Consider the following 27583-nt stretch of genomic DNA (forward strand, 5'->3'; position numbering starts at 1 on the left):
CATCATTGCTAATAAACCCAAAAGATGCCACAACTAAAAATTTATTCTTGATACTAAAACAAACAATTTCAACAAATCCCACAACTCAAAATTCAATCTTGATGCAAAAACAGACAAAATCAAGAAACCCACAACTCAAAAATCAATCTTGATATTGAAACAGTGCAAAAAAAGCTTAAATATAAATATTGATTTTGAGATATACTATTGATTTCATGGTTTGAAATCGATTCACTAGATCCGGAATTCTCATGAGACATAATTTTTTGAACTAATTTTCACTTTTTATCAGAAATTACTCCAAGGACCACTTTAATCTTTTCAAATTTTTGAGAATTGTGAGATGAATATGTGTGTAATTGTTTATGGGGTTGGTGCCTATCACTTGTATGCTCATTTTAGAACTGGTTTGGTGGTCGGAAAAGCTTCACCGATGACTGTGGCTGTGAAGTCATTCTAACGGAAATACTTGAGATTATTTATCCTTCTTCATAAAAAGAAAAAATTAGTGGGTCTAAAAATGATAATTAAAAAAATAATGGTAAGAAAAACATTGAATTTGTGGTATAAATAAAAATGGAGATAAAAAAATAAAGATGGAGATGTGAAAGAGGAAGAGGAAGATGAAAATGATGAAAGAATGTGAAAATGGAGAGAAGGAGATGATAAAGGAATAAAGCAAATAAAGAAAAAAATAAAAAATGCATATATATATATATAAAAGAAATGTGAAAATAAAATTTTTATTTTTATTTTCGGTGCTCACTCTCTCAAGGAGAGTGAGATACACTCGCTATGTCACGTAAGTATTTAGAGAGATAATAATATTATTTTTAAATAGTTCAGGGTCATAGGACCCCGCAAAGTATAAGTGTGTAATTGAATTTTAGATAAAGATTGGAGGGGCTTTTGGCCGTTTTCTCTTGTAAATGCTGATCCTATTTAGTTAAATGAAAAACAATCTCTTTTTCTGATATTTGCTTTGTCATGAATCTTTGTTGCTTGTGGGAGCTCACGCCAATTGTTAACCATCTTACATTCTAGCTAGCATATGAAACTAAAGTAGCGAATTAGGAGTAACAAAATTAGCTCATGAAAATATGATTTGGGCAACTCATCTAAAATAATCATTCTACTTACGAACTCAACTGTTTTAAGCCGCTCCAATTCAATCCAACCCGATCAGTAATAATATAAGCAAAGTTTACAGAGGAGGGTGTGAGAGATTTTGAGGTGAGCTTGAATAATAGTATTGATACGATTATTGTGAATGCTGGATCTTTGTCCATAAACTTAAATTTGTTTTCTCAATTTTTTCCGTTCCAATCATCTATTGGGTGGCGCCAATTTAGGCCAAGGGTGATCAGGAACACACTCTACTCTGGAAAATTAAGTGGCTAGAGAGATTAAATGTTACAGTAGCTATTATGAGTATATATTTAACTTTCACGCCTTAGTACAACCCTTCACCAAATTCCTAGCTCCTCCGCTAACCTAATGTGCTAGTTAAACTCTCACATTTCTGCTAATATATCCGCATTTATCTCTTATGATGAAACAACATCTGAAAACTCTTGTTCCCTCAAAAATCTTTGTTGTCTTGCAATAAACGCTTCAACAGTTTTCCTGAATTCGTCACTGCTCATACCATCCTCGGGATACGAGGTTGTTGTTGTTGTCGTTGTCGTCCTCTCTGGTTTTACATTGTCAGTGTTTATAACTTTCAAGCATCCAACTGTAGCCGACCGGATCATTTTTTGTCTAGGATGTTTTTTCTCATCATGGGACAAACATAGAGAGTTGCCCGAATGGCTACGACGAATTGCCTTTTCTACTCGCCTTTCTGCCACAATGCTCTGTTTCCTCTGTTTCTTACTCTGTTCACAGTAGGCTTTTTCTGCCGGAATGCTCTGTTTACTCTGTTTCTTGCTCTGTTCACAATAAGCTTCTTCTACCAGAATGCTCTGTTTCTTGCCTTGTTCACAATAAACCTCTTTGTTCATCGAACACTTTTGCTTGTACTCATCGTACAAATCGATTTTAACGTTGTTTGTGGAGTCGTCTTTAGGAGACGAATGTCCTGATTTCAAGTAAAGGATGATAACAATTGCGTTTCCAAGGACAAAAACGAATAGAGGACTAATGAGGGTGACACCAATTCCCTTGAAATAATACTCTGTCGATAGCTTGAAACTGAGTGGCAATTGAGTGGAAAATCTTGAGATTATAACGAAAAATATGCAGAATTCCATGAAACGGAACAACATTGTCATTCTTTGACGCCTTTTGTACCTTTGTATAGCATTTGCTTTCTCTAATTTTATGTTTTGGAACTTTAAAGATTCCATTTCTTTTCACTTTCCTATAATAAAAACTAAAATTTGGTTCCAAGTGAAAGATGAGAGAAAAGTTTTTGGGTGGGTGAAGAAGTGAACCCTCCTTTGTTATTTTTATGTTTGGTTTGAAATTCTGAGGATTTTAGAGGTAACTTGGGAGTATATATAGGCTATGAAGTATGTAGTCCATCTCATATTGTTTTAATTGTTGAAATAGATGCTTGTCGTTTTCACTTTCTTTTCTTCAAGGGTACATTGAAAGAGTAATATTTTTTCCCAGCTACATGATTAACTCATGCGAATAAATTATATACTTCTTTTTGACTGTATGATATGGAACAATTACAGCTTACAGAGGATATGATCCTTGATAGGAAGGTGTGGAGGATGCGGATTAGGGTAGAGGGTTAGGGAGTGCTCCTTTGGGTCTGAAGTTTCTGGTTCGTAGTGTTGGGGTTGTAATTTTTGGGGTTAGTGGTGTTGACTTTTTTGCATTCCATACTAGTTTATTATGCACTTATCTTTTGTGTTTGTTATACTGTTAGTTTGTTTTGCGTACCATACTAGTTTGTATCCGCCTACTTTTTGTATTTGTTATATTATTATTGGCCCTAAGCCGGGATTTATCAGAAACAGTCTCTCTACTTCTTTTGAGATAGTGATATGGTCTGCGTACACTCTCTCCTCCCCATACTTCATTAGGTGGGAATACACTGGGTATGTTGTTGTTTTTTAGGGCATCTTTTTAAGTTAATCAATTATATTTGTCAAAAAGAAAATATGCACATTTGTGCATGTGTTTTTACTTTTGACAAATATTTATCTTTAAATAATAGCAATAAGAAGATATTGTTTGTTTTCCTTTTTTTATAAGTTTGGCGGTAAGTAAACTATTTATTCTTCTATTTTTGTGTATATTTGGTTAATTTAAGACGTGGTCGATGTTCACGTATAAATATGTTTTGATTTATCAATTGGGAGATTGTTTAGCTTATGTCTAGAATAATACAAGTGTTTTTTTTTGTATGTAACAGTATTTTATTTCAAATTTTCAGTTATTTCATTGTCCCTGTGTAGTTGGACAGACCAAACTCAATTACTGGTTTCAAGTGGATATAATAATTTCATTTCCAACTCGATTATTTGGATAAGAGAATGATTCTTTATTCTAGCCAGGCATATAGGATCATGAAATTCCTTTATGAATTATCCAATAATATTTTAATTTCTGTGTAGTAATAATGTACAGATACTTTCATACTTTGTAAAATCAGGCTAGAGCAACATGAGTATGCATTATAAGCATTGTAGTTTAGAAAAATAGATTATATAGCATGGTATAGTTGCTTTATATTATGTCTAAAAAATTTATACTTGAATGTAATATGTAAGTACCGATAAATCTTGGATGGAACTTATACCAATATATTGCAAAACATTAATATATAGTTCCAAACTATAAAAAAAGTGAGAACACGATTACAAGAGGAATTAAACTTTCACCGACAAATAAAAATTTAAGTAATCAACTAATTGAGCTGCTAAAATTTTAACTGGGACTGAATTTAAACACTCACTCAATAGTGAACTCCTATTACTTACCATATTGATACTGTATTTAAACACTCACTCAATAATGAACTCCTATTACTTGCCATATTATACTGTCTAGTGTTCACTTAGGGGTCGTTTGGTAGAGTGTATTAGAATAATGCAAAATATGGTGTATTAGTAATGCTTCTATTAGCAATACTGGTGTTAGTTATACTTGTATTTTTCTTATGCAGTGTTTGGTTCGATGTATTAAAAATAACATGAATTACATAATTTCAAAAAGATAATTTTTTTTTTACATAATACCCTCAATATATATGTTGGAAAGGATAGGAAAAATTTTCAAAAGATAATAGTGTCTTTTATCATTAAATTCATTGCATTACTAATGTCATGGATTTTGAGGTATTAGTAATACACAACTCAATACACAATATTAATGCAAGCATTAGTTATACATAAGGTGAAAAGATATACCAAACAAGGTACTACTAATACACATTAAATTAATGCATGCATTAACTTTTCAATATACTCTACTAAACAACCTCTTAGTACTAGTACATTTTTTGCTCCATTATTAGGTTGCTTTGTTACATATATATATATTTTTTTAATGAGCTTACTTGATACATCGACACGTTCAATAATAGATATGTTAGTTACCAACATGAGTTGTGGTGCAGTGGATGGGGTTGCTTCACCCTTAACCAGAGGTCGAGGGTTCGACCCTGGATATGGAGAAAACTCTGTTGGGAGCGCTGGTACCTTAATGGGCCCTGCAATGCACGATTTGACTTAGTCGGAGCTCTAATGCGAACACCAAACACTGGATGGGAAACAAAAAAAAATAGATGTGTTAGTTAATGTATTCATGAATGTAGATATTTTATTGGATGTCCCACCTCCTTCCTTACAAACTAAGAAATACTTTGCCACATATCGGTTTTCCTACTTTTCCCACCTACAAACTCACATGAAAAATATATAAAAACTTTCGATTATGGTAGGGCTCTTAATGGTCGGCCAGTTCAACTTTTTTTTTTTTTTTTTCTTTTGTTGTTGTTGTTTGTTTTAGTTCGAATCATTTAGATTTGCGTCAAAAAAAATTCATTTGAATAGAGTAGTAAATCAATTTCATTTTAAAGATGTAAGAATATTTACTTCTATATCAAAAATTTTAGTAGTAAGGTCAAGCAAAATTTTCCGGTATGATATTTTAAGACCGTGATAGAGACATCAGAGGGGCCAACATTTCGTTATAAAGCAACAGGAAGCAAAAGAAGCCACTTGTTTTTTTTTTTTGTTTTTTTTTTAATTTCTCAAAAAAGAAACCACACAATTCTCTGCATGGCCAAAATCATTGAGCTTGGACCCCATATCTTCACTTTTTTATTTTATTTGATTTTGTAATTTGTCTCCTAAATGTTAAAAGAATAAAAATTAGGGCAATCATGTGTGCTACAAATTTATCTTGCTACTTTCTAGATGATGGCAGTAGCTAGTTCAATAATGTTATAATGTGAACTCATAAAATTTGCCATCCATGCAATATGATCTGTTATAACCATTTATAAATTTAACAGAAAATAATAATCTTTAAAAAAAAATTATTGTAAAAATAAAGATTTGTTTTGCTCTTCCTTCGGTTTGCCTCCACGAACGCGCCACTTAGGAGCCCAACTCATATTCCAAAGATGCTACTTCAATTCAAGCGCAAGACTCCCCTTCTATTCCAAAGTATCAAAGTGGTTGCGGAAACGATACGCTTTGATTACTGGGAGGGCTTCCAAATAAAGGACTGCGAAACCAAATCTCTCCCATGCAACATAGATTTGGATAGATATAAACGGTGACAATGATAGCATTTAATTATGTCAAAACTGCAAAATGTGGTGATTAAGATAATTAGTTAATGAAATAATCGTGCCTGAAACTAAACTTGAACCTTATAAAGTATTAATAGTTTGTAGAAGCTGTTCAAAAAATTACGCTGGGTTAGTTAAAGTAGGTTGGGCCATGAGTCGTTGAGTGGGCCAGTTCGATGAATGATTGGGCTTGAGGGCGTCTTAAAAGCCCCAGTATCTGGGCTCTATTTGACTCCTTTTTTTTCCGTAAAAATTACATATATAACGACATGCTTACTGGTATTTACTAAAAATCCCAATTTTTACCAAAACCTCATAAAATCCCAACTTTTGGCCATTGATGATACATGTTTATTAACTTAGATACATACTACGGATACATATTTCAATTAAACTAACAAGCACTTTTAAAGGGATGTAACAGATAATGTAGCATTAAAACAACAATTAAGTTAACTAATTATGGTAAAAATCAAAATAAAATCTCATGATTTATGGTAATTAGTTTGTTATTCCAATATTCTAAATCAAAACTTTTCCATGATTTGTTTTGAAGTTTCAAAACTTCATACGGCTTCTTCAAAACAATCAATCGATCATTTTTTTTATTTGTTAATTTTATTTGTATATTCGAAATGAATATATCAGTGTTGTTGCATCATTACGGTGTTTGGGTTAACGAAATGAACTATGTTGGCTATAAGAGCGATGGAATCGTGATCAGCGAACATGTAGCCTACGAAAAACTGATTTCGAAAAATTGCCGAAGAACTAAAAATCGACAAAATCCAAAAAAAATTGAGGCTCGTTACAATTTCTATGCCAAAAAATCGTACAAGAAAAGGTATAATTTATTTTTTATGTATCAGTTGTTATTAATTATCTTTACGTTAATTCAATTTTGTATCTAACGTTTGGTTCATTATTGTTTTACAGTAATTTTTGTCCTTATGTTAATAAGGTCGAGATACATTTTTAATGCTAATGATACATTTTGCTCATCTTGTATCTGAGTTTATAGTTCTGATTAATTATGTATCTCGTTTTGTTTTAGTTTTATCTATAACAACATACGAAACAAATATAAAAGTTTTGTTTTAGATACATGTTATACATGTTGGTGCAGTTAATGTATCTAGTAATCTATTTTTTGACAGTAAGTGAAAAAAAATAAGTTGAAGTTTTATTTTCGTTGATTCAGCTATGGCCTATGATGACGTTCGGAGGATTGTGTTTGGACTAAAGAAAAATAGGCACAAGAAATCAAGTGAAACAATGACATCGAGCAATAATTAATAGTTTTAAGAGTTAGATCTATTAAGTTCTGCTATAATTTGTTATGCACTTTAGAGACAACATGTCTTAGTAGGAATAAAAAACAGTTACAGATACATAATAATGCAATGTTGTGTTGCTTTCTACCATTATATTGTATTATATGTTTCATTATTCTAGATACATACAATTGTAAAATATGTATCTAATACAGTGTCTTTATAAAGTGTAAGAAAAACGTATATCGAAACATAATTATATCTTTAAATGCTTCAGCACTGCGTTAAAATGGGTGACAAAGTAGAAGTTGTTAATCATTAAAAAACATAATGTATGTTTATCTAAACATTATTAACATCATCAAAGTTTATTACATCATCAATGATTTTAATATCCAACTAGAAAATAAATAAACAACTAATGAATATGCAAAACAAGGTTTGTTTGTTTTGCTGCGAACTTGCTGCTTGACCTTGGTGGATCGTCATTCTCACCGAAGGAGCCATTCTCTGCTTTTTCAGATTTGTACTTGCACAAAAGACTAGCATATCTCAGACGATGGTATTGAGCATCAATGCCGGAAGATGGAATGTCTAATCCCTTGCTCAGATACTCAACATAGACAGCTACAAATACACCACAATCTCTGCATAGCAATCACTAATTTAATTAAAAACACCTATATACTCATATATCGAAACATAATTATATCTTTAAATATTCCACCATTTTTGAGTTGCAAGTTCCTTACCAACATCAACATTATAGTAATTCACATAAGTCTTATCAATGTACACTTTGAAAAGCAATATGTGGTAGTGTATCTGTTGGTTGGAAAATTCTTGTTCTCGTACTTCTTCCTCGAGTAGTACATGATGACATCCAGATGATGTTCAAATTGTACTCAAATGGAATATATGTTATAGCAGGCAACTGTAATGATTATTACTTAGATACAAATTAAATTATTTTTGTATCTAATGTGATTAAATGAAAAATGCAGAAAATTGAAAGAGCAACAAATGAAAAAGATACATATTAATATAGAACGATACATGTTTTGTTATTATGTATCTAAAACAAATTACATTCAGCTAAAAACATCTCAAAGTTCTTTCCTCGTAGCAAATCATCAAATTTGACAGAAACAAGTTTCCTTTGCAGGATCTTTGGGTTAAAACAATTCTTCTAACTTGTACGGTTAAAGTAACAACCTCATGTTATAGACTTTAACACATCATCATAGATATCACACAATCAGCAATGCATATACTAGTGGAAATCTACTTTAACAATGTTTAAATGAAAAATGAAGGAATTTGAAAGATCAACAATTGTATAAGAAACATATTAATATATGACGATACATCTTTTGTTATTATGTATCTAATACAACATAAGAGCAGAATAAAAAATCCAACATCTGTACTGCAGCACATAATCAAAATTGACAGAAACAAGCTGCTTTGCACGGTTTTTTTAATGAAAGAATCCATCTAACTTATGAATCATGTTATAGACTTTAATACGACATATGTAGCATTCAATCCGAAATACATATACTAATGAAAATTATACGTTCACGATGTGACAATTTGAGATTTTGGATATCCATTATGAAAATACCTCATCATTCCATCACTTGTTTTGAGAAAACATCCGAAAATAGTCTTCTCAAATAAGTCTAAAACTTCTTGGCCGGTTACTTCTTTAATTTCATCCTTAAATCTTAAATTGCATGAACTTACAAATCTAAGAGGATGAATTGGGATTTCCTTAATAACATAATTCAATCCATAAAAAAATTGATAAAATTAGTTGAGATGCAACAAATCTACATTAAGACAGTACAATATATACAAAAACTCTAAGAACATCGTACTTTATCTTTTGTTAAATTAATTTCAATAAAACATAAAAAACACAAGATACATATAAATTGGCAACAAAAAATCAGATAAACAATGATTTCTAAACGTATCATACAAGCCAAAATATGTATCTCGGCCTAACATTCTACAGATCTGAACATGCAATTACCTTGGGAAACTCATCTCTGAAAATTGCATCGACTGTTCTTCTTCTCTTGGCGGGAGCTTTACTAGCAGGACTGTTAGATCCCCTTTCCTTAAAATCACTTTCTTTTTTCTTGTCCTTCTTATCATGTTTTTGCCGCAACTTCTTCATAGTTTGGGGATCGTTTCTATGCTTTGATCTATTTTCATCAAAGTCAACAAATTCGTAGTCAAAACTTCCGGGAATGAAGTCTACAACTTCTTAATTTGATACTTTCTAATTGAGAAAACCCAAGACTAAAAGAAGGTCTCAAATCTCTATTCATAATGGTAATTCAAACAATAAAGCCTAAAAAATGAATAATCAAAAAAATTGCTCAACCAAAATACTAAAATTTCACTTTGTAAACGCAGGCGCAATTTTATTATTTTTTTTTGAAAAAAAAAAACATAAAAAGGATTAGAAGAAATTGAAGCTGATTTTAGAGAGGGAAATTACCTTACTTCAAAGTTTTGAATTAGATGGAGAAATTGGATAGAAACCACACCAGAAATTGCGGCGTACAGAGAGGAGAGGTGGGTTTTTTTGGTAAAGAATCGACTTCTTATTTGTAGGTTTTAACTTGTATGTCAACTTTACCAAAAAGTATGAAATATTGGGATTTAAGTAATTTTTTAGAAGTGGGGGGATTTTTAGAAGTTTAGAAACTTATGTTGTTTATTTAGGCAATTTTTCTTTTTTCTTTCCGGGGAAAGGACCAAAAAAAAGCCCTTCGGACCAAAGAATACCCACAACATGACCAAGAAATTTATAATTCCTAATTTTAGCCATTTAAAAGGCGTCTAAGATCTTTTATTTTACCTTTTTTCCTTTTTTTGGCGGTTATGTTGTTGCTTTGTGTGCGCGCGCTTCTTTGTTTATTTTAAAAAAAAATTATTCTCTTATTTTTTAAAAAATTCAAAAAAAAAAAAAATCACATGAAATTTTATATTTTCTTTAACAACCAAATACAAAATGAGTGTATTTTATTTATTTTATAAAAACAACATAGTATATAATTATTGTATATTCTATACAATCTTGAATTGTAATTATTATTCATATAATTGAAATTAATATTCATTTATTGCATACATTCTGTATCATTATGGTAAAGACTGTTCCTATACCATAATGATATAGTTCCAATACCACATTCATATAGCTTATGCTGAAAAACCTACGCATATATAGTTCTTATACTATATTGATGTTATCCTTATATCATATTAATACAGTTCTTATACTACATTCATCGTTCTATACATATTTCTTATATATATATATATATATATTATACAAAAATTACACATTTTCTATACAATTGTATTTAATTTTTTATACACATTATATACATTTATATATACACGTATTTATACAATAACTATACAGTTTTTATACATATTCTATATCATTTCTATACGTATTCTATACATTTTTTGAAAATGGCTAGTTGGCGAAATTAAAATAGGAGATTGGCTATCCCATGGCATCACTTTGAAAAATGGTCATTTTAGTAGAAGTTCTTGTCCTAATGGGTATGGGGTGTCCTTTTTTAAACAAAAATTGTTTCTTTTCTCCAAAGGACTCTACTTGCTTAATCATATACATTGTTCTATTATTCACCTAATTAATAGGAGTAATAGTTTAGCTATACTAAATCATGTATAAATGCAATCTGTTTACCTCTCTAAATGCAAACGCAATGCTTCTAAGAAGCCTTTTTTAGGAAGCGATGATTTAGCAAACAAACAGTTGACACAATAATTGGGTGAACCCCTCCTAAGTTTTCTTTTTTTAAATCCTGCTATTGAATTAAAAGAAATAATCGAAATGGGGTTCGCCAGTATACATTCGTTAACAGAAGAAACAACAGTTTGCCTAAAAGTAGGCGAACTGTCCGTTTTGATACATATATCAAGGAACTGTCCGTCTTGATGTACTGAATTGAATTGAAAAAGTGTCTGTTTTGACTCAAGAGTCACACTAAACTTATGTCTTGGTATCTCTGCTCATCCTTTTTGTTTGCTGAGACTTAATGAGCACCACAAAGATTGGTGGTTTTGGACTAACAAAGACTCTATTAAATGCTTTGAAAATCCAGCTTATACTAATGAGTTTAGATTATGTATACTTAATTGCTTATATACAATCATATATCAGTGCGATAATACACAATAGTTATACTCCATAATTACTCTACATGTTATAATCCTCTTGTTGCAAGTCTAAATTACCATTTCTCTGTTTAACTATCTCCACTAACAGAAACATAATTAAGAGTACATTTAGAATCTTATATATTGTAGTCCAAATATTCTAAAACAAATTTGCTAACATGATTAGTATTTAAAACCATGGAAATATTGCTGTGCTTTTTAATGTGTACAGCAATATCGTGGAAATGATATTAAATAGTAATATAAACGTTTCTAAAGGGAACAAACAAAATATAGTACTTTACTACTGTTAACACATTCACATCACTTGGTATGGTTGCCACTATAACACTTTTCTAGTACTTCCATTATTTATATTTATTTCTAACCACAACTAAACTATGGGACTATATAAGATATGATATATAGAGGAGGCGAATCCAAAATTTTAAACTCATAGATTTTCAATAAAATAAATAATATATCATAAGAAGATAAAAATGATCATTTCAAGGAGATTGGAACTAGGGTATAGCACAATGACGGATCCAGACTTTTCACCAAGTGAGTTCAAAGTTGCTTAAATTGACTGCTGCATAAAATAATTTAAAAAAAAAAAAAAAAAAACACCACTACTGGGGCTCAAACAAGAGATGTATGTGTTATCAATCAAGCCCACTGTCACTGGGCTAGCCAATTCTTTTATTTCCAATGGGTTCAATATATAATATATATCTTTAAATTGGTAAAAACTACTTATATAGACAGTGTAATTTTTTGACGAAGTGGGTTCATATGAACCCACTTGAACCTATGTGGGTCCGTCCCTGATATAGCATATAAGACACTTCTTCAAGTTCTTTTTGAACCACTAAGTTAACTAACAACTTCATCTTATATTTTTAATATAATTACAAGGTATATGAAAATGCTTTAGATCCGCCCCTGCACTCATATATATCTTCACAAGATATAGTTATGCATACACCATCCTCTCTAGACTCCAGTTATCTTCTAATAATAGTATAATGTATTTCTAAAAATACAAAACATATGAGTCTTTTTAAATAAATGAAATTAGATCAGGTTCTTTACTTCAATCTTTCTTGCCTTTTAAATCATATAGTGCATATACAATTCAGTAGCCAAAATTGTACATGCACTATGGTTTAAAATCTAGTCCTCTTAGCTAATACTGACTTAATTTGTTCTACCCCTTTAATTAACAAACATATACCTGATACTGAAACATTCATTTAAACTCGTGCTTGGCCTTTGGATCATATCTAGAAGATTTATCTTTAAATATTTATTTTGACCATAAAAATTAATCAGATTCTTAAAAACTAATCTTCAAATATTTTTCAAATTCTTAAAAAATTGATATATTCCCACTTTTATTCACAAAAATTTTAAATTTCTTTAAAATAAAATACATCTCTAAATTCAAATTTCAAAAAGTACAACTTCAACAACTTAATTTTGAAATTTCAAGTTTCATAAGTTTACATCAAATGGAGCTAAGTCACAGTTTAAGAAGAAAAAAAAAGTATTGAACATGGATAAACGATTAAGGACCAAAAATCAAAAGCAACTATGGTACTGATTTAGTTATTGATTAAGATATTTATAAATTAAAAATTGATAATTCACAAAATTACATGGATGAACGGTCAAATGCGGTGACACCTGGGTTGGGGCCCAGCAACAAATTTCTTAATGATGATTGATGGGGACTCATCGTGGGTTTAATTTATGTGGACCGTTGATATTCTTCCAGTTAGGCAATGCTATACTAGTATTTTCCTACAAATTAATTCTCAGCCGTAGACGCATCTCTCTTTCCACAAATGCTAAACTCCATAATAGATAATTTGGTACCATATGATAAGGGAACAATTGTTTCAGTCTTCTGCAATTTGGCACCTTTCCTTTTCCATAGGTCAAGATAATGATGATAAATTATTAAATACTCCTAATATGTCGTCTTGTCATAGATATTTTGCATAAAATGAAAATAAAAATAAATATTGGTTTTAAACAATAATATTGGAATAATGGAATATACAGTATACGAACTGTTGTTTTTAGTCATCACACAAAATCATACGCGAATGACCTTGTAGTTTTTTTTTTTTTTTTTTGTGTGTGTTTTACGTAAATTTCGAGTAGTTTATTCATAATTACATTCTATTTTTTTCAAAATATCATAAAATCTTAATTTTTAGTTTTTTCAGATACATAATATTAAAAGACATACATGATTGATTTTACATCTTAAGAAACAACTAATTCGTTGCAATTATGAAAAATAATAATAATTTACTCGATTAAGGAATAATTTGCTTTGCAGATCTTCTAATTAACATCTAAATATCCCCAAAAGGCATTTAGTTAATAATAATATAATTTTTTAAAAATATTCTTCTCCATATTCTTCTTCATATTCAACTTCGAAATTCATTCTTCTTTAGCTTTTCTCTTTTTTTCTTGGTGTTATTTTTCCTTTTCAACTTTTTGCAATGAATTTCAAACCCTGAAAAAAGAGATAAAAATATTGATTAAAAACGTATCATTGTAAGACATGATGTATCAGTATAACAAATGAGTTTCGAAATATAAAGGTATAAGAGATGCATAATATAAAAAAATTACATGTAGAAATCTCCTAACTATATACATGTATATAAAAGAGATATTTATCAAAAAAAAAATATGCAACGTATAAATATAAGAATATGTACCTGAAACTTGGACTAATGGCGCGCAGACTCTCTCAAGTTGCTAAGTGATGCCGAGCATGTCAACTGCCCTTGGCATTCAATCACAGGACTTTTGAAGCACAACTGCGCGCTAGCAATACAATGAAAACAATAACGGACTTCAGGGGGGCCATATTATGTTCTTTCTTTGAAAAATCGGTTGTCTAGGATAATTGTATTAGACGAGTTGTTGTATGTTGTTACTAATGATATTAAATCAGTAAAGAGAAGATATTAAGGTAAACTTTTTGAGGGCAATAAATATATCTTAATTTTTTGGTATAAGTTATGTATTTGAAAATTTAAAGAGAGAGAATTTTTATTAAGTGAGGGAGTTTTTAATCATTTATATATGTTAAGTGGTGGTTTTGTGAAATATATACTTCTTTTTTTTAAAAAAATGCTAGCACTTATTATTAGTTAGATACTAAAAAGAACTCAGCATAAGTTGCATAGCTCGAAATCGAATGTTGTATAGGTGCAGATATTATTTGTTAGTGTTAAAGAGTTGTATGTTACAAACGAAAAACTGTATTATCAGTTAATACAATTCTTCTGCTGAGATTATTTACCGTAAAATAAAAACAATGGATTGAATTTTGGTGTGTTTTAGGTACATTCAAATATTTGCGCATGTATTGAACTGAACATATGTTTCTCGTGATTCATACGTAGTCATGATAGCATTATTAGTCCCTCTCTCCCAATTTACTTAAAATACTTCAGTTCTTGTTTGTAACAAAAAGAATGTTATATATTTTTATAGGATTAAAGGTAATTTAATTTAAAATTTCTATTTTATTCTTAATAAACTAATTTATAGTCATATAAGTACTTATAACGCATTTTCAAGTTTAAACCTATAAATTTCGGGGAAAAAAAAATAAAATTAACTCTATGTCCACATAAATTGGGAGCTAAGTTATTTACCAAATAATAATCACCTGCTTAAATAGGTACTTAACTTCTTAACGTAGAGGCCTCGATCAGTAAACTAATCTCAAAAAGTAAATACTACTACTTCTAGAATTCTATATAATGATTTTTGAAATTAGGTGATAAACTTTTGTGAATAGCATAAGTGAGTAAATGCCAGACATATAAAGATGCAAGAGAATGGTGGAATCTTCCAAATTGTGAAAGAAGACAAGCACATTTTTACATTAAACCTTCAATTATGTAACTAATCTATAACATGGACTGTCTCCCTGACATACCTCTCCTAATTCATCTATATATCTTCCAGTATCTTAATGTCTTTAATTATTTTTCAAGTTTTTTTAGCTAATTAATTGGATGAATATATACCCCATCTTCCCCCCACCCCCCACCCCCTCTAAAATGGTGCCTAGTGTTCTTCCGGTCCATTTGAGTGCATCTTGACTATTGATGATTTACTTTATAACCTTTAAATCATGATCAATTGTTATTGACTCTATTTATTACTTCTATTTGGATAAATCAATGTATCGTGATGTTACTCTGAGGTCTTATTTCGATTCGATATGTTCACCAACGTAATTGATCACCTTTGATTTTTATCTCGATATGTGTATTATCATATATTTTCTCAAAAGAACATTCATTCATTTCCTTCTTCCCGTGTCGACCACGACACTAAAACGACGGAAATAGAATCATACCCATAAAGAAGAAGGGTCAATAGAGGGCATTTAGAAAAACCGAATCAATTAGGTATTCTCATTCAAGCAATGATACATGAAAAGAACGAAATAAAGTGAGAGGTCGGGGTGTCTCTCTCTACACAATACAAATTAAGAAACGACATTACTGTCAATCTACTTTCTGATGGACCTTTTGCGTATACTAATAAAGTATAACATTATCATCATAATTATTTAATTTGAGGATTTTGTCAGCTAATCCCCCCAACGAAATAATATTAATTAATATAATTTGGATCCTACCAAATATTTAACGGACAAAGATCTCTCTAATTCTAATATAATACTATACTATATAAAATGACAGCCACGGGTGTGATATCAACTTGATCTTTTTTTGTGTATATAAAAATTACTCTATCCCGTGTCATCATTTTTTTTTAATCCGTTTCAAAAAGAATATCATTTTTTCTTATTTAATAACTACTTGAAGATGCAATTTCATTTTTCTCCTTATTAGTCCCACTTAATTTTAAAAAAAAAACACTAATATATTTTTTAATAAAGAATAATTTGATAAATATTATTCAATTTTTTTTATTTTTCTAAATTTTATTCTCAATCAAATGACGATAAATAAAATGGGACGAAGGAAGTATCCTCAAAAGATAAACATATGTATATGTGCATATTTTCCTAAGTAGTATCTATTTTCGTGCAACCCATATGGTTCATATTACAATAGCATTGATAAGACAAGTGTTTGGCCTGTAATGGGTCTCTATTGTCAAGATCTTGGTGGAGCCTACACACATGGACCTACTATGGTTTCTGCCGTATAATCTTGGAAAAACCACTCTCGCACTACTTTTTCCACTCTAATTTTCAGTGATCTATTTAACAATTTTGAAAATAAAGGTGAATACATGATAGCCTCTTAAATTTCATTTTACTCTAAGACAAAATAATTTTTTTACTTTTTTTTATTTTTAATATTAATTATTCTTTTTATATTAAAATATAAATATTATTTAATAGGGATACTATGATAAAGTAGATATGTTATTAATTGTTTTTTTAATCAATGTGTAATAAATAAGATAGAGGGAGTATAACCTCTTGTCAATATCTCCAATTGAGCCCAATGTAGCTAAAACGATGATATATTTTATGTGTAATTTATTTACCTAACGAATGCTTGAGAACATGCTCTTAACTTCTTCAAAATATGAGTCAAAATAATCAACAGGAACACTTTATGATGATTCAAGTTTCAATCGGATCACATAGTAGTTTAAGTTTAATTGAACAGTTAAATTTAAAGGAATGATAATGTATTCAACGTAATCAAAAATAAAAAAGTCATCTATGATTTCTTAAAATTTCCGTGTAATTTACTTAGACACCTCAATGCCTCTTAAAGTCTTTTCCAGATATGGCTTAATGAGTGTACCACACTTACGAGCAGTGTTGAAGTGTCTAAAGCAAATTATAGAGATAATTTTAAGGAGGTCGTAGATGACTTAATCCAAGCTAAGAAACAAATAAGTGAAAAACTAAGGTGTATAAATAAAATACTACTCCCTTCATTTAATAATAAATGAATTATTGAATTTTAACACACATATTAAAAAAAAATATTAAAGATATAAATTTAACACTTTTTATTTTTACCAAAAAAAAGAATAAGTTGACCTTGTATACCTTTTCAAAAGTTAATTGATTGTCATCACTTATTTTGAAACATCAATAAATACCTCAACAATTCAGTTATTTCGAAACAGGTGCGCTAATTATTAATGTAAATAGGGATATGGAAAGTAGTATAAATAGAAAGATTTGCAAGTTTCTCGTGAGAGTTCACAAGCCAATTAACACTGATCACACTTGCTACTACGCCACCCTTGTCCACTTGATCCCACAAATTGTGCACTTTCATTTCTAGATCTTCTTTTAAATTCCCATTTGGCCAAAATTTCTTCATACTTTTCATGATTCTTGATTCTACAACACTGTGGGGTACTAGGAATTTTCATTTGTTTTGAGTGATTGATTTGGTTACTTTTATGATCTGGGATTCTTTGACATTCTTGTATTAACCCTTCGGAGATCCAAGATCATCAGTTTCCAGGTTAATCTTGTTTTTTTTTTGTTTTTTTTTCATTTAATGCTATATATTATGGGTCTTAATGGAGGATATTGTAAAGATTTATGTTATGGTAATGTTATGAGGTACTAAGCATATATCTATATTGAGTTTTGGGTTACTGATCATTTTTTTAATTAGTGGTATTTTCTTTATGTATTTTATACTTTTCTTGGTTGCTTAGAGATTACCTAAATAGTTTCCCACTTTATTGGGATTAGTATTAGGATACTTCTATTTGATTTGGATCCATTGATAGTCATAATCTTATGTGCTTGTTGTTTTCTTGATTTTATGCAGAAGTGTATTAGCTGATATGGATACTTGCTGTGTTGCTGTGAAATCCACTGCCCATTTGGGGAGAGTGAGCAAAGGTGGCTTTAACAATGGAGAGAAGGAGTTTTTTGGGGAGCAGATCAGAGGGAGTTTGAAAAACAATCTCAAGTTTAATCAGTCGTCGAAAAGTTTGAAACTTGAGAAGAAGGAGAACAAGATCAAACCTGGGGTTGCTTTCTCTGTGATCACTACTGAAAATGAACAAGAGACTCTGGTAAAAATCAATTCTTTTCTCTTCTTTATGACATGTATGCCTCAAGTAATGACATGGTAGTGTTGCAAATATGGTGGAAAGAAGTTGTTACGTGTGATGTGAGTGGAGGCGGATCCAAAATTTAAGCTTGATAGGTCCAATATTTAAGATTTTTCGCGTTGAACATACTTCACTTTTAAGATTACGGGTTGTGAGTTTTAATTTTGTTAGAAGTTCTAGTAGTACTGGTTTTTTGCTATATATTTGTTTCACGTTGAAGGTATTGTGTTCAGTTGAATCTACAATATTTATCAGCCTATGATAGTGATTGTTTGCTGGACCTATGTAGTTCTTAGAGGAGACGGCGCCACGTTTTGAGAGACGTCGGGCAAATCCCAAGGATGTGGCTTCAGTCATACTAGGAGGAGGTGAAGGGGCCAAATTGTTCCCTCTCACAAGTAGAGCTGCAACCCCTGCTGTAAGAGATTTATCTTTGCTTATGAACTTACGTTCGTTTTCTCAATTTTTTTGTTGTAGATGGCTAATGTCCAATTAAAGTTCTGATTTTTCTTCCAAACTTTTGTGTTGAATTTAAGATTTTTCCAACCATGAATGTTAAGGTTCAGACCCTCATGACTCACCCCTTCTCCAGTAGACACTTTATTGTTCTGAAGCTTATTTAGGGGAAATTGGATCATCTGTGTGTATTTCTTGTTCTTACTTTCCTTCTTTGGATGTGCTCAGATTTTTTGTATAATTTATATAATTAGTTGATTTCTACCTTAGACAGATTGATTAGAAATAGTATGTACAAGGTTTGCAAGTTGATGTTCACTTTGCGGTCTATATCTAACGATCATAATATTTTGTGCAACATGACAACAGGTTCCCGTTGGAGGATGCTACAAGCTAATAGACATCCCAATGAGTAACTGTATCAACAGTGGTATTAACAAGGTTTTTGTGCTGACACAGTACAATTCTGCTCCCTTGAATCGTCACATTGCTCGAACATATTTTGGAAATGGTGTGAGCTTTGGAGATGGATTTGTTGAGGTTTGAGACTATACTTATGAAATTCTTCAACGAACCTGGATTAGATCCATGTTTGTTTTTTAAGTTTGCTGAGATATCACAGCTGGGCTAATTCATATACCTGAGTGAATTTGCTGGTCCTCCAAGTGATTTGTTGACACAAAATCTGTAACATTAAAACAACTTCCGATGATTTCTTCCTTGTTTTTCTGCTTTATTGCTTCGTTCTACTGACGGGAAGGAATTCTGTCATAAAACAGGTACTAGCTGCTACTCAGACACCTGGGGAAACTGGAAAAAGATGGTTTCAAGGAACTGCTGATGCTGTTAGACAATTTATTTGGGTTTTTGAGGTTAGTCTCTCCAACTCTTTAGGACATTAATCCACCACTGCTCTTCTATTGACTTGATATAATTTCTGAAAAATGTTCATTATTTTTTCCTGAATTAGTTATTATGTACAGATATATAGTACTTTTGTGAATACAAGGAAACTAATTCTTGCAGGACGCTAAGAACAAGAATATTGAGAATATCCTTATATTATCTGGGGATCATCTTTATAGGATGGATTATATGGAGTTGGTGCAGGTATGTCCACTTGAACTACCTATATGCTCCTCATTCTTTTGTTTATTTTTTTAAAGAAAGTTTCTAACGGTCTCCGTTCTTCAAACAGAACCATATTGACCGGAATTCTGATATTACTCTTTCATGTGCACTAGCTGGGGACAGGTTTGTTTAAATTCCGATAAATTGATATTTCATCATTACGAATGCTTCTCCTTTAATATTCATATAGATACACTATACATTACTTCGAAGTGAAAACATCACATTTCTTTATACCTGTGATCGGGTTAAACTGAGATTAAGCTTTATTTTTTCAGCCGAGCATCAGATTTTGGGCTGGTCAAAATTGACAGCAGAGGCAGAGTTGTCCAGTTTGCTGAGAAACCAAAAGGTTTTGATCTTAAAGCAATGGTAGGTTTAGTTGTACTCTTTCTTTCGTTATATGTGCTGATTTCTTTCCACCTGTCCGAGTTAAATAGATTTTTGCCTTGTTTATTCAGCTGTTCTAATCTTTGATCTGCAGCAAATTCTGGTGCAACTCTTACTATATACAACCACTTTTTTGTTTGAGCAGTATGTGATATTGAAACCACTGCTCAACTGGTTTGAAGCTTGCGCTTTAAGCGCAAGTAGTTTCTTGCTTCTTCTTCTGGCTAGCATTTTAAATTTTCAGAAAATTAGTTAAGAGAAGTTGCAGTACCTCTGTATCATACAGGATATTTTCATTGCAAAAGTTTCTCCTTTACAATTTTGAAAAAAGAATTGAATCTTTAGTCGTACAATCTGGACAAATCAACAAGCGTGCAAGTATAGCTGGAATAAGACCGTTTAGTTAGAACCTAGACACATCTCTTGTATGATAAAAGACTGGGGAGAAAAAGAACGGAAAACTCAATTAGTAATGCCAAGTCATCTACTTTTAACTTTCAGACTAGTGTTCCTTTATAATTCAACTCATATTTTTTTCGTGCTGCAGCAAGTAGATACTACTCTTCTTGGATTATCTCCACAAGATGCAAAGAAATCCCCCTACATTGCTTCAATGGGAGTTTATGTATTCAAGACAGACGTATTGTTGAAGCTTTTGAAATGGAGATATCCTACAGCTAACGATTTTGGCTCTGAAATTATACCAGCAGCTATAGACGAGCAGAATGTCCAAGTAAAGGATCTTGGATCTTTCTGTTGAAATTATTTTTGTGAATTTGAGTACATTAGATACCCAAACTGAAAGCTCGACTTTATTTTTAACTAATTTATGATGTTTTCCAGGCATACATATTCAGAGACTACTGGGAGGACATTGGTACAATTAAATCTTTTTATGAGGCTAACTTGGAGCTCACCTCAGAGGCATGTTAAAAATTCCCCCCTCTATGCTTCTCATCATATGTGATGAATTTCTTTTCATCTTATAGAATTCATCCAACTGATTGATTTTCCATTGCAGTTCCCAAAGTTTCAATTTTACGATCCAAAGACACCTTTTTACACATCTCCGAGGTTCCTTCCACCAACCAAGATAGACAATTGCAAGGCAAGTGGATAAATTTGTGCCAATGTTTTGCATTAACTATTCCTTTGTGGATTCTAATAGGTTTTTTTTTTCTGTTTTTCAGATTAAGGATGCCATAATCTCTCATGGATGTTTTCTGCGCGAATGTACTGTGGAACACTCCATAGTTGGTGAAAGATCGCGTATAGATAGCGGCGTTGAACTGAAGGTTTGTTTGTGTGTACCCCTAAGATTTATCCTCAACAAGTGCATTTATTTTCTTTAGCTTGTGAAATTTATTGTTTCTAGTACATTTTCCTGTAAAAGATGGACCTCAAACACTTGTTTTACTACCACATCAGGATACTTTAATGATGGGAGCAGACTATTACCAAACAGAATCTGAGATTGCCTCCCTACTAGCAGAGGGGAAAGTACCAATTGGAATTGGAGAGAACACAAAAATAAGGTAAATGAATATTGAATTTAACGGTGAATATTTCAGTAAACTGACATGAAACTCGAAAGTTCTCTTCTGATGAACATATTTCATTGAAATTTGATTATGGTTTTCCCTCGTACAGGAATTGTATCATTGACAAGAATGCAAAGATAGGAAAGGATGTTGTGATCATGAATAAAGATGTAAGCTTTTTTCTGCATCCTCCTTGAACCACCTTTAGTGTATCTTATTATTCAACTAGTAGAATATTATTGTTTTTATAGCGCGGAGGTTATCTTCCCATCAACTGTCTGCCCAGTCGCGTACAACAGCAACACGCATTATTAGAATTAACTTTCATAGTCTCACTGATGTTCTTTTCGTTGAAACTTAGGATGTTCAAGCAGCAGACCGACCAGAGGAAGGATTCTATATACGGTCAGGGTTAACCATTATAGCAGAGAAAGCCACAATTAAAGATGGCACCGTCATATAAACTCGATAAGTATCTCTTGTTGATCTACTGGAGATCCATGGATATCAAAATCTGGACATGAAGAAGATCAAGGGTGAACTGTTTCCCAACAAAAAACCAAGCACATTCAGTAGCTGACTCGCTGATGGAAGCTTTCTGTGCTCATGTAAAAAGAGCAAGTATAATCGAGACGCGTCTAAAATAAAACTGAAGCTGTACCCCTAGATGGCTAGTTCCTGTTCTAAGAGTCAAAGTTAAAAGATAATTGTAATAGGTGCAGCATCTGAAGAAAAGTGGTGTTACTTACTACTCAATCTAGATTTTTCGTATTGTAAAAAACTCTTTACGTTAAAAAAAATCTCTTTATGGTGCATCTCTTATTGGGTAGCTATTAAGTATTTGGAACTCAAGAATATCTATTTAGGACTATTTGCTGCTTATTCTCTCTCTTTAAAGCTCATGTACTTCGACATTGAGTAGCAGGCAAAAAGTCTTTTTTAAGTGGAATTGTTTTGGGTAGTCTAGTGGATGCTTACTGTGTAGTTATTCAAAGAAACAAATATGAAACTCTCTCTTCTGGAACGCATGTAATCTTTAGATATTAGTAGTAATGGTGACAACATATATATCTTGGTGCGGTGGACGTGTTGATGTACTCGGGTGTAGTAGTCAAAGGTGCGTCGACCATTGTAATGCTATCAGGATTTTCGAACATCAAGATCTCGTAACAGATGCTCCCCATGCTGGAATCACTGAATATGGAAATATGCTCTTAACCATAGTGAAGAACATGTTTTGATTAATTAAATCTAGACTATTGATGTTAAAACGTGTTTCACCCACGGGGAAATACAATCTTTGATCAACCAAAAATTCAGCAATATTCAAGTTGTTTGTACATCATTGCAATACCAGGTGAAAAAGAAAAAAAAGAAATAGAAACTCAGATCTTTAACAAAAGCCATAGTCAATTAGCAGATAGGCATATGCAGAAGAAAAACTTCTTAGACGGATTATTATGCACTCAAATCTCAGAAAACTGTGTCCGAGCTGAATAGAGGAGCACGCCTAAAGCGGTCAGCCACCAGTGTTCTCCATAAAGCAAATTTGGCATTGCTCAACTGTCCCATGAACTCAGTCTCAGCCACAACAATCAAGACCTCGCATAATCAATCGCGATAATAGTTTACTCTGAACCTCTTTGGCATATATATGTAGTTGTATACAGGAAGATGAAAGCAGCCAGACGAGTAGCCTGTTCAAGAAACAAGGCATCTGGTGTTTCATCATTATGTTTAAATACAAAGTAGCACCATATAGGCAAATACAGAATCCAAGAGAAAAATTAAGACAAAGTACTTACTAGCGCCAATTATTTAAATCAAGCTCCAAAATGCACCAGGTCACTCTTATCATTAAATGCCATGAGATCTGTTCTCTGTACCATGCAAGTCAAAAGATTTTTGGGCATGTTGGCACCATTAGCGGATCAAACTGAAGCCTAATAACTGTTGCTCATTGATTATTCAGAAACTCCGAGTGTTCCAAACAACCAAAGGGCCTTTTCTACGGAATTCACATGGCTGAAAACCATTCATTGCCTTCCCCATGAGGGCCATGGCACCAAGGCTTGGAAGCTGTTTCTTCTGGAAATCATCAAGCTCCAACTTTGAGGTTTGAGGTTCACAAACCACCACCGGTTGGGGCCTCTTTGCTGAAGTAGTAGTCCTTTCATGAAGCAGCCTTTGAATCCAACAGTGTGAAGTCAATGAATCTAGATCTTTCTTGATAACACTCATGGAAGAGGGATTAGAGTTCATTGCTAACCCTGGAGTGTTATCGGGAGTCATCAATTCTTTACCATGAAGTTTGCAAGATGCTAGCTCGGAGCTAGTTATGGCTGGTTCAGTAATTTTGCTGGGGAACTCATGTGATTTCTCAGGAGATTTCTCCCCTACTAATCTTGAGCTTCTAGTACCAAAAGCCAAAGAAACAGGAGCACCCACTTTGAGGCGCTTAACCCATCTATTGCTAGGGTCCTGTCCAGGAAGCCCCTCAGCACAGAGATCAGTTCTTGATGAACTGGGCTGTTCAGCACGGGCCAGTATCGATCCCAAGTCCAAACTTTCAGTTCTGGAAGAACTTGCTTCCATATTATCAGTCGGAGCAGGTAGCTCTAAGTTTATATCCAACTTGAACTGCTTGCGTCCAGTTTCTTTCCTGGGGAAGTCGAGTGCAAGCTGAGGGGGCGAATTTCGGTTCATTTTGTTCACCTGCAAGATATATAATGGTCAAAATTGAGACGTACTGCTTGTTCAAGAGACTCAAAACTCTCAAATTTGCAATAAGCATCAAGATTCTATATTACAGGCCAAATGGACAACTATAGTCTCATCATCAGTAGTCTATGGGCCTGGAAGAACGCTGCAAGATACACTTACAAGATTGCAGAACATTTGACCACTTTCAGACTTGGTTGACAACACGAGCAATAACGTTTCTCAGTTACTGAAAAACCTGTTCGGTTTTATACTTTATCATACAATGAGCAGGTGTTAGTGACCAACACATTATTACTGATTTCCCATATTTCTCGCATTATATTTGGAATTTAGCTGGTAGGAAGAGAATTACGACAGTAGCTAAAAACACAAAATTCAAGATAAACCAAATACCCTCTTGTAAACTTAGTTAGAAGATAGGAAGTTATGAATAATTAAATAAATCTCAAGATTACCTTCTTTACTATGGAAGAACTTGTACCTGCAAAATTAGAAGAAAGACAGATTCATTATACGAGTAAAATTATGTACAGTCAAAACAGTAAATCCCAGATTAAACCTCTTTTTTCTTTGATTTAAAAATCTCTTACTAAACCTTAGAAATCACTTTATTCTTTGATCAGTTAAAACGCAATACGATGAATAAAATAAACTCTTAACAAAAATCTTAAACCACTTTTATTAGTGAGTGATAAGCAAGGTAAGCTTTTATTCAAAGGTCTAAAACAGCAGAGGATAGTACATACCACAAAGCTGGTTCTTTTCCTGAAGCACATCCATGTCCATGGTATCAGTTTCAGCTGAAGATTCATTCTTTAACACAAATTGAGAAGGCTTACTGCCTTCTATACTTTTCTTTCTTTCACTACCTGTGGAGCAGCTTTGAATTTGAAGCTTCATTCCTCCCTTATAACGACCAAAAGATTTAGATGGGCTACCACGATTACTTAATGATGCTTTCGCATTAATTTCACTCCACATCCTTGAATTAGCAATGACATTGTTTCCTTCCAAAAGATTAGCATCTGTTCCTTTTGTGATTAACATACTATGGGTTGTCTGAGAAATGCCGGGACAATATCCAGTCATCCCCTCTACAGGGTCCATGGTATTTCTTGTTCTCATTATTTCTATATCATGCAAAGGATGTGGTAGCTTTTGCTGGTCAGGTACCTGGGAAGGACTAGGTTCATCTTTTAACAACCTGATAAAAGACAAACCTGGAATTTTCTGAAACTCTTCTCCACCAAATTCTGGAGGAAGATTTCTGCTTGTGGAGGGTCTATCTAGCAAGAACGTATTTCTCTGCCTCAAATAGGGAGTTATCGACCTCCCATGTTCATGCTCCAGCGTTTCCAATCTTGGCAGTTCTTCTTTTGCAGCTAGGAATGATCTATTTATGACAGGTTTCTGTGTCCTTTCCCCGTCTTTGGTTATGTACTGGCCAGGATCTCCATATGGTACAAGATGAGATGCTAAGTGACTTGGATTATCTAGTGAAGGCCTCGATGCAAGAGTGCTGCAACCAACATCATATGATTGAGTTTTGACACAATCCAACGGATCCTGGAAGGGAGTTTTCACATTTTCACAAGGATTGTGCAATGGTAGGGACCAATTGCCTAGAGTTTCTTTCGCAATGGTTCTTGAACTTGTTCTCAGACTCTCGTTAATGACTTCAAATGTTTGAGTTTCAGATTCTCTTAATCTTTTGACGGATTTAGAAAGCTTGGACATCGTCTCCAATTTAACAACTGACTTGAGAGGCTTAGAATCTTGGTCATTTTCCTTCTTTGCAAGAGCATTAGGTGCAAGATTGTGTGTTTCTGCTGCAGAATTGTAGCTTGTTCTAGTCCAATGTGCCATCCAAACAGATTGAACCGAATGTACAGATTTCCCGGTTCTACCATCACAATCTGAAGATGATTGGGCAACACGATCAGACATGATATCTCGGCTCTAGATCTTGCTAGTGTACTAGCTTTCCTTCAGTTGTTCATCAAAAGGTTATCTCCTTTACCTGGAAAAGAGAATTAAACATCCATAAATCAAATTATAATTATTGAATGGTGCGATCATCTCATATAAAACCTTAAGCAGTTGGACGTGAAACTCAGCACCGCTACTTTCTTTGATCATGTTGAAGTACGTCACCATCTCACCTAAAAGCTTAGACACACAGAGATAGTACAATTTTATTTACTTAATAGTATATCTTCAACAATATTTTCCACTATTGTTAGCTGGATCATGGAATCTAGCAAGGATTATAATGTTAATCAGTACACAAAATCCAATTGAAAGACAATCATCAAAAGAAAAAAATGAGACATCAAATCTCACCAACAGTATAAACTTAATAAGTTAATTATCACCCCACACCCACACCCACCCCAACTTCTAAAGATCCAATTTTGACCATTACATCTTAATTTCACACCCAAAAAACAGAGAAAACACATATAGAGTACTAAACAAAAGAATCTTCAGGTCAAAGTCAACTAAAACCAAATACAGTAACTAGAAAACTTAAAATTGCTACATAACTCAAGTAGTATTAACCAAGATTCAAGTCCAACACAAATAACCAAAACAAAACAAGAAAACCCCATAAATCATTTCATAAAAAAGATCCCATCTTTGGCAAGGCAAGAAGAGGTAAATATGAAAAATGAACTTACCAGCAAGCAGCAAGACAGAAATTGAAGAGACAAGAAAATGGTACATAGATGATTCATAATTCTTGGAATAATAAATACTACAGTATGTTTTTCCCAGGTGAAGAGGAGAAGCAAGAAGCCAATACAGAGCAGAGAAAAAGGTGAAAAAAGAAGAGAGTTAAATGAGTAGTTTTGAGAGCAAATTTGATGACAATTAGCCGACTTATGAGCTGTAAACCTATGGTCATATTGTATGTTGGGCTCCATTTGTCTGCACTTTTTCCACTTCTTTTTTTCCATCCACTTATAAAT

At 32.5% G+C, this 27583-nt stretch overlaps 3 protein-coding genes across 5 annotated transcripts; 1 reads left to right on the plus strand and 2 right to left on the minus strand.

The window, feature by feature from the left end:
* Window positions 1-1226: 1226 nt before the first annotated feature.
* Window positions 1227-2474, minus strand: LOC107879540. Its single transcript, XM_016726565.2, has one exon. It carries the CDS (start codon window positions 2346-2348, stop codon window positions 1548-1550), a length of 801 nt encoding a protein of 266 aa, XP_016582051.1. The 5' UTR covers window positions 2349-2474; the 3' UTR covers window positions 1227-1547.
* Window positions 2475-17425: 14951 nt separating this feature from the next.
* LOC107840421 (glucose-1-phosphate adenylyltransferase large subunit 1) lies at window positions 17426-22702 on the plus strand. Its single transcript, XM_016684278.2, has 15 exons — window positions 17426-17765; window positions 18081-18330; window positions 18659-18787; window positions 19195-19365; window positions 19605-19697; window positions 19852-19935; window positions 20024-20079; window positions 20235-20328; window positions 20894-21079; window positions 21190-21270; window positions 21368-21454; window positions 21537-21641; window positions 21775-21881; window positions 21997-22057; window positions 22249-22702. The coding sequence occupies exons 2-15, from the start codon at window positions 18097-18099 to the stop codon at window positions 22348-22350; spliced, it is 1590 nt and encodes a 529-aa protein (XP_016539764.1). The 5' UTR covers window positions 17426-17765; window positions 18081-18096; the 3' UTR covers window positions 22351-22702.
* Window positions 22703-23162: 460 nt separating this feature from the next.
* LOC107840420 lies at window positions 23163-27502 on the minus strand. 3 transcript variants are annotated; one of them, XR_001665256.2, is made up of 5 exons: window positions 27293-27498; window positions 25358-26631; window positions 25067-25092; window positions 23693-24602; window positions 23163-23584 (listed from the first exon to the last, which is right to left on the minus strand). XR_001665256.2 is itself a non-coding variant. In XM_016684277.2 (4 exons), the coding sequence occupies exons 2-4, from the start codon at window positions 26556-26558 to the stop codon at window positions 23856-23858; spliced, it is 1974 nt and encodes a 657-aa protein (XP_016539763.1). In that variant the 5' UTR covers window positions 26559-26631; window positions 27293-27502; the 3' UTR covers window positions 23163-23855. The 3 variants fall into 3 exon arrangements, 1 of the variants encoding a protein (XP_016539763.1); XR_001665257.2 differs by having other exon boundaries at window positions 23163-23604; window positions 27293-27489; XM_016684277.2 differs by having other exon boundaries at window positions 23163-24602; window positions 27293-27502.
* Window positions 27503-27583: the final 81 nt, after the last annotated feature.

This window comes from Capsicum annuum, chromosome 8, assembly GCF_002878395.1.
Source record: "Capsicum annuum cultivar UCD-10X-F1 chromosome 8, UCD10Xv1.1, whole genome shotgun sequence".
NCBI classification, from domain to species: domain Eukaryota; kingdom Viridiplantae; phylum Streptophyta; class Magnoliopsida; order Solanales; family Solanaceae; genus Capsicum; species Capsicum annuum.

Coding starts and splice junctions, on each gene's coding strand:
- LOC107879540 (XM_016726565.2), bottom strand. CDS start 2,348: ATGGAATCTTTAAAGTTCCAAAACATAAAATTAGAGAAAGCAAATGCT.
- LOC107840421 (XM_016684278.2), top strand. CDS start 18,097: ATGGATACTTGCTGTGTTGCTGTGAAATCCACTGCCCATTTGGGGAGA. Junction 19,366..19,604: donor TTGGAGATGGATTTGTTGAG/GTTTGAGACTAT, acceptor GTCATAAAACAG/GTACTAGCTGCTACTCAGAC. Junction 21,271..21,367: donor ACTTGGAGCTCACCTCAGAG/GCATGTTAAAAA, acceptor TTTCCATTGCAG/TTCCCAAAGTTTCAATTTTA.
- LOC107840420 (XM_016684277.2), bottom strand. CDS start 26,558: ATGTCTGATCGTGTTGCCCAATCATCTTCAGATTGTGATGGTAGAACC. Junction 25,093..25,357: donor GGAAAAGAACCAGCTTTGTG/GTATGTACTATC, acceptor CTAATTTTGCAG/GTACAAGTTCTTCCATAGTA. Junction 24,603..25,066: donor GTTCTTCCATAGTAAAGAAG/GTAATCTTGAGA, acceptor TATATCTTGCAG/GTGAACAAAATGAACCGAAA.